General features: G+C 36.2%; 1 protein-coding gene across 2 annotated transcripts in view; it reads left to right on the forward strand.

Moving 5' to 3' along the window:
• SNCAIP (synuclein alpha interacting protein) overlaps positions 1 to 3,132 on the forward strand; it is a 54,798-nt gene extending 51,666 nt beyond the window's left edge. For both annotated transcript variants that reach the window (XM_008923289.1, XM_018086191.1), the window contains one exon: positions 2,567 to 3,132. In XM_008923289.1, the coding sequence (XP_008921537.1) occupies positions 2,567 to 2,651 (85 nt within the window). In that variant the 3' untranslated portion in view covers positions 2,652 to 3,132. The remainder of the gene's footprint in view (positions 1 to 2,566) is intronic.
• Positions 3,133 to 6,228: the final 3,096 nt, after the last annotated feature.

The raw sequence follows: 6,228 nt of genomic DNA on the forward strand, positions 1-6,228 counted from the left end.
CCTTATATAAGGGATTTTATTATCATCTTCTGAAATATGAAGTCATTATACAAAATCTGCCTTCAGACAGATTAAATTCCTGTCCACCAGTTTCCTGTTTTCTTTTTCTTCAGCTTCTCTTTATTTAATTTTTTTTGGTCTTTTTTGTTTGTTTGTTTGTTTGTTTGTTTAATTTTCATTTAAAATACCCAAATACATCAAGGCTCTGTGGTTTGTTTTTTTCAAATTGGTCACAGCTTAATAGCAGAGGACTGTGCTAGAATTTTTAGTGGCCTTTTTAAGTTTGATACACCCTATTTTTCTGAAAGCCTTGAAGGAAATTTCAGATGTACAGGATGGTTTGGGATAATTTTTCCCCTTTTGGAAGGATTAGCTAGTTTTTGGCAAATTACAACTCCAAGCAAATAGCTGTAGGTTTTTTCCATCTTACATGTATGCCAATGAACAGCTCTTTCCCACACTTTAAGTTATCTGAGAACTGCATTACATTAAAGTAAGCACTAACTCTCCATATCAATACAAAGACCTGTATTTGCTGCAACTGTCAACAGCAAAAATTGCTTCATACGTTGGGGCAATCAGCAGAATCCACTGTCAGATTTCTGTCAGATAGTAAACTGGGCATATTTCTAAAACGGTTAAGTGGATCTAACCTAATCCCACTGCCAGACCTAGTGCTAGATAAATTAAAACTTCAAATATATACTCCAGAAAAAGAATGCTTATCTGTATGTCTCATAAAATAGTAGCAATTCAAGCTAGTACAGTATAACATCAATATGAAAGTAATTTAAACCTTGTCTCAGAAAATTTACATTTGTTCTGTTGTGAACTGCTATGATCATGCATCACTGCTTGCTGCATGAGGGGATTTTTAGTATTTCTGGGGCTATACAGGCACCAGACGATGTGAGAAAATTAATTAGGAATTTCGTTACTAATTAGTAGAATCAGTTATACATTTTCTCCAGGTCACAGTGTTGTCACCTAGAGACGTCTGCATTAGCTAAAAATGATGCTCTCTGAGGTCACATTGCAACTGTAGAGCTACAAACTGGGTTCTTTAGAGTGCCTAGTGAGACTCTACATGGGGGATTCACCAACAGGGGCTTTCAGCACTGCAAGTCTAAGCTCATGCAGTAGTTAATTATCTTAGCCTTAGAAAGCAGCCTTTAATAAAGCTATGCGAGTAACGCTAAACATATTGTTGATAACAGCAATGCATGTTAAGTACCAAAAAGTAGATATGGCAAAAAGGTAAATGATCCTCTTTTACCTCAATCCCATTCCTACAAAGTCTGCCTCAATTTTGTACCTTTTGCTCTTGCTTTGGGTACATGACAATAGTAATTTAGATGAATAAAGGAGATTTTAAAATAAAATGATCCCTGATGCCCTCTTACCTCTTATTAAGACCCACAACTGTGATCCATGAGAAGGTCAACATCTGTTAAATCCTGAAGTAATCACAAGGTTATTGGGGATATTTGGTTCTTTGTGATGATTGCAGAATGAAATAAATTGATTCCAGTTTATAAGAATCAGGCTCACAAATACGTGAGTTTAAGACAAACTTTTTTGTACATATACTCTTGCCTTCACTGTAGTATCTGTCCTTTGCAGCAGCAAACCAGGTAGTCATTACTGTATTGTAGGAGTTTTGCTGCTTTGCTGTTCAGTAGTATAACTAAAAGTGAGATTTTTAACTGATTTGCAAGTTGCTGTGGACTTCAATTAGTTAGAAGGTTAATTGAAGAGATGGGGAACATGCTGGGAATTCAGAACAAGGACATATCAAAGGAAATGAAAACTAGTGTTGCAAATATGTAGTTATTAATTTTTTCACCCTAATTGGCAAGCTATCATTCAAATCTCATACACGATAGACAGATTTTTAAATTATTTTTTAATTTAAGTTTATCGAGTGGGGAAATGAAAACACGCTATGGAGAAATTATCCTCAACTGTGCTTCTAATAAAATCCTAATTACTAGAATTGAGTTTTTACATAAATTACAATGTTAAAACAGGTACAGGCCCATGTCAGAAAGATAATTACTGCTTTCCATTTTTGCTATGGTGTTTGCCTCCATCTTCTACCTAAAGCAGACAGATAGAATAAATACCGTGAATCATCTTCTGAAAGTGTTCGTTTCTCTCTGATGATTAGTAATGGGGACAAGATGATTCCATTACAGGCAGAGTCAGAAACCAATAGGATATTTATTGTAGTGGATCTGTTTGTCACTGTGATACTTTTCACTAAAGGGCAAGAAATTTTTTGGTGTTCTGTTCATTATTACCACGACATTACAACAGCACACTAATTAATGCCATGACTGAAAAAGCTCCTCATCATCCCAATGGTTTCCAGGTTTGATTTCAGAATGAAAGCTACAACTCAGTAGAAATATTTTGTGTAGTACATGTCTAGAAAAATAAGCTCAGAGAGAAAGATTAATTCAGACTTCAGTACATGCAAATGGAATAAAACAGGATAAATAAGCACAGTGCAAATACCTCTATATTGTTAGTGTTAGCATTAATAACTTTCTTTGTTTTCCAGGCATGATGACATCAACTGTAACAGCCAGAAATCTGTCAGTCAAAAGAGTACTGAAGAGCCAGAGCTGCAGGAATTCTTCCTCTAAACCACGTGATGATGTCTTACTTCATTTGAAATTCCTGAAATATAGCCTTTTAAAACACTAATATGAGACATACCCCTCACCAGCAAAACAGCAGCTGTTAGGATGCCTTAATCTGTAGCAGTTAGATCATAAACAAATCTTTTTTATGATATATGTGTATATGTAACTTGTTTGTAAGCTGTGCTATGTAAAGGCATGGGTGAGCAACAGTAATTTGAAAATTGTTATGACACAGGCAACCTCCAAAATGTTTGTTGGGCCACAGAACACATTTTGTACTTTGTGTCTTGCATGGATATATTGCATATACCTTTATTTCCCTTTGTCAGTGGCATATACTGTCAAAGTTTCAGCCAGGACTCTGCCTGCGCAGCTCCTCAGTGAGACCAAGGCAAAAGCATTGATTTTTTTTCCTGAGTATATTTGTCTGTTGTTATTTCTATTTTTTTGTAAAAAGGAAATAAAGATGGTGCTAACAGGACACAATGAGTGCAGATACCTCTCATACTTCATTTCCTCTTTTGAGCTTTAAGTTTTTTATTGTTCTTTTTGGTGTTCATTTGATAATTAGAGAATGTCCAGTACCTGTATTTCAGTTCAGTCAATCGAGTCAAGAATTGCTTTAGTGGTCATTTATCAGCTTTAAAATGTGTCGAAATAAAAAGAAAGTATAAATGCAATTTTAAGTTACCAAGTACTGTTACTTGCAAAACACCAGCAGTGTGCTCAGCTTTGTTCAAATGAGTGAATAATCTGATGAAACTCTAGTCCACATTCTCTCAAAGCTGTCATGATCCTTTTATTGACTGTTCTTTGAACTTTTCAGAGAAAATTAATGATTTCATTTTGTTTCTAGTAAACTATGAGTAGATTCTTCAAATGTGTCATACGACACAGCATCCAAAGCAGAGTACTATACTAGGCAATCTTTACTTGTCACATTTATTTATATCAAATATGTGTATATATGTTTGCTTTATTTTGATTATATTGATTTATTTCCATTTGAAGACTGCTACGGTTTGCTGAGAAAGATCCAAATACATGGGGATTTATTTTACTAACTGTTCTAATAGAACATAGGGAAGTCAAAAGAAGTTTGCCAAAGAAATTTTGTATTTATCAAAAAGACAGTCATAGAATCATGAAGTGGTGGTTTGGGTTGGAAGGGACCTTTAAAGACCATTGAGTTCCAACATCCCTGCAGTGGGCAGGGACATAAAAAGTTATGATATTATAAAGATTAAATTCCTACAGTTGCAGAACTAGTAACTAAAAAATGTGGACAGGTGAGGATTTTAATTAAATACAGTGGAATTGCTTTCTATGCAGTTTCTCATGCCTCTTCTTTTGCTGTGTCTATCTTGACCATTGGGCTTTGTTTCTGGTCAGTGAGGAGAGAGAAACTTCCTGAATGGGATTCATTCTACCTATTAGAGATATTTTGTTTACCAGGAGTACCAGCTAGTCCCTTCCTACTTACTACAGGGAAGTGAGATAGTAAAGCTCTTGGAAGAGTTATAGTATTTGAATGCCTTTAGCTAAGTGAGATAAATGTCTTTCTTTTTGTCAGTCTTCAGAGTGATGTCACATTTGGCCATACAGCTGCCATGGACTAAGATGACTGAATGCCCCAGGCACCCTGGTTATAGGCTTTGGATAAGTGCAGAGTACTACTGGATAAAATGGGGCCAGTTGAGACATCAGAAAAACAAAAAAGAGAATTAAAAAATGCCTACACGCACCAAAAAAAGCAACCAAAAAAAAACCAAACAAAAACTCAACAAAAAACCCACCCAAAACAAAAACAACCCACACAAATAGAAATAAAATTAATGTACTTACAGAAATGAAGTTCAGAAATTCTTTCCACAGTTCTTATCTATCACTTGGCAACAGTCGGATTTTTGAGCTAAAGTGATAAACCTAGCACTCCAGCTGACCTGCGCTGTGTTGTTTAAAGAAACAACCAAACCTCTAAAAATATCTGTGAGCCAGGAAAAGCAATACCTCTGACTGGGCCTCCTGTCGTCTTTGTACATATGAAAAACCTGAATGCAAAATGAGAAGAGACACGTGCTACAATTGCCAGAGTGCTGAAAGAGAGCTAAAAAGGAGAGATTCTGTGTCTGGTAGATGGGCCTAAAACAAACAGGCAGTTTGCATTTTTGAGAGTGTGAAGAGAGTTGGCTGTGGTCATGTGAATGGCAGAAGCAGTCCTGCTGAGTGATCCTGACAGACTGGAGATGTGTAAAGTCTGCCACAGCTATCTATAGTATCTATCTGAAGCAGGAGATAAAACTGAATTTCAGTGAAGGGGTTTGAAGCAGATCAGGATGTAAGTATTGTCAAGTCCTGGAAGAAAGAAATGGCCTATTCTGGAGACTGAGGATTTAAAAGTTACATGCTTTCTGCAATGTAGCAATTTCTAGAGTATATTCTTGTACAACACATAAAGAATCAAATTATGCAAGTATCCTAGGGCAATAGAGATTACTATAGAAGATAGGATTGGGATTACCAGAAAATGTTTGGAGTCTGTGGTTAGAGATATCTGTGGCTCCTGAGCACATTGTGACAGAAAGCTATTTCAGGGTAGCTAGTGCAGAAGAGAGGTCAATTAGATCTAAACATGAAAAGTAGTGTCTGGAAGGTTTAAGGTGAGCTCATGTTGTATAAACTGCTGATTTTATTGTTCCTAATTTGTAGTTTCTTTCCTACCCCAAAGCCTGCACATGGTACATTCTGATGTCATGCCTATTAGAGAAATGCTGATTCTGTGATCTTCAACTGGCAGATGTGTGTGTGCTCTGCATATTTTTGTCCTTAGTAGGTATAGAATCCAGGTGCCGTAACTCTTTCTGTTTAGTTTGTAATCCTCCAGGCATACCCCTACTGGCATGAGTCTAAGTCAGGCTTCTGTCAGCAAAGCATAAGCATTTCCCAGAGGCAGGAGAGATGATCAGGGAATTTCCAGCAAACGTCTTCAGAAATATCAGTTAACCAAAGTTTTTAACAGGAACACAAATCCCTTATTATTACAGCTCTTGCAGAAAAGGTCCTCCTCTGCCCACTTAAAAATTTTTGATCAAAGAAGGCAGTGATTTACTAGTGAACCAATGTGTGTCCTAATAAAGTTGTATCTGTGGACACCACAGGTAAAATGAATAACCATTCATGTTCTGTTACTGCACAAAAATGTCAGAATAAGACTTCTCTGTGTTTGTCCTGCAGTTCTGTAATAAACATGATGCCATAGAGCAGTAGTGAATTCCCAAGTTCAGGTAATCTCTGACTCTCCTTTTTGAAGAATGAAAATAATTTGCAAAGAGCCTTGGTTTTTTTCATGACTCACCAATTGATTTGTTTCTGGTACTTGAGATAAGCAGCAAGCATCAAAACTGCAAGAATGGTGCTTTATTTCATCATCAAAATGGTGGGCTATGCTTTGTCCTGCATTAGTAGAGCAGCATTTTAGTAATATTTCATTTATTTACCTTTCAGTCTCCATATTAGAGAGTGAATACATCGATTTAGTAAGTTACTAATTAATAAAATAACTACAGTCAGCATAGTT

This window comes from Manacus vitellinus, unplaced genomic scaffold, assembly GCF_001715985.3.
Source record: "Manacus vitellinus isolate BGI_N305 unplaced genomic scaffold, ASM171598v3 scaffold_9_pilon, whole genome shotgun sequence".
NCBI lineage: Eukaryota > Metazoa > Chordata > Aves > Passeriformes > Pipridae > Manacus > Manacus vitellinus.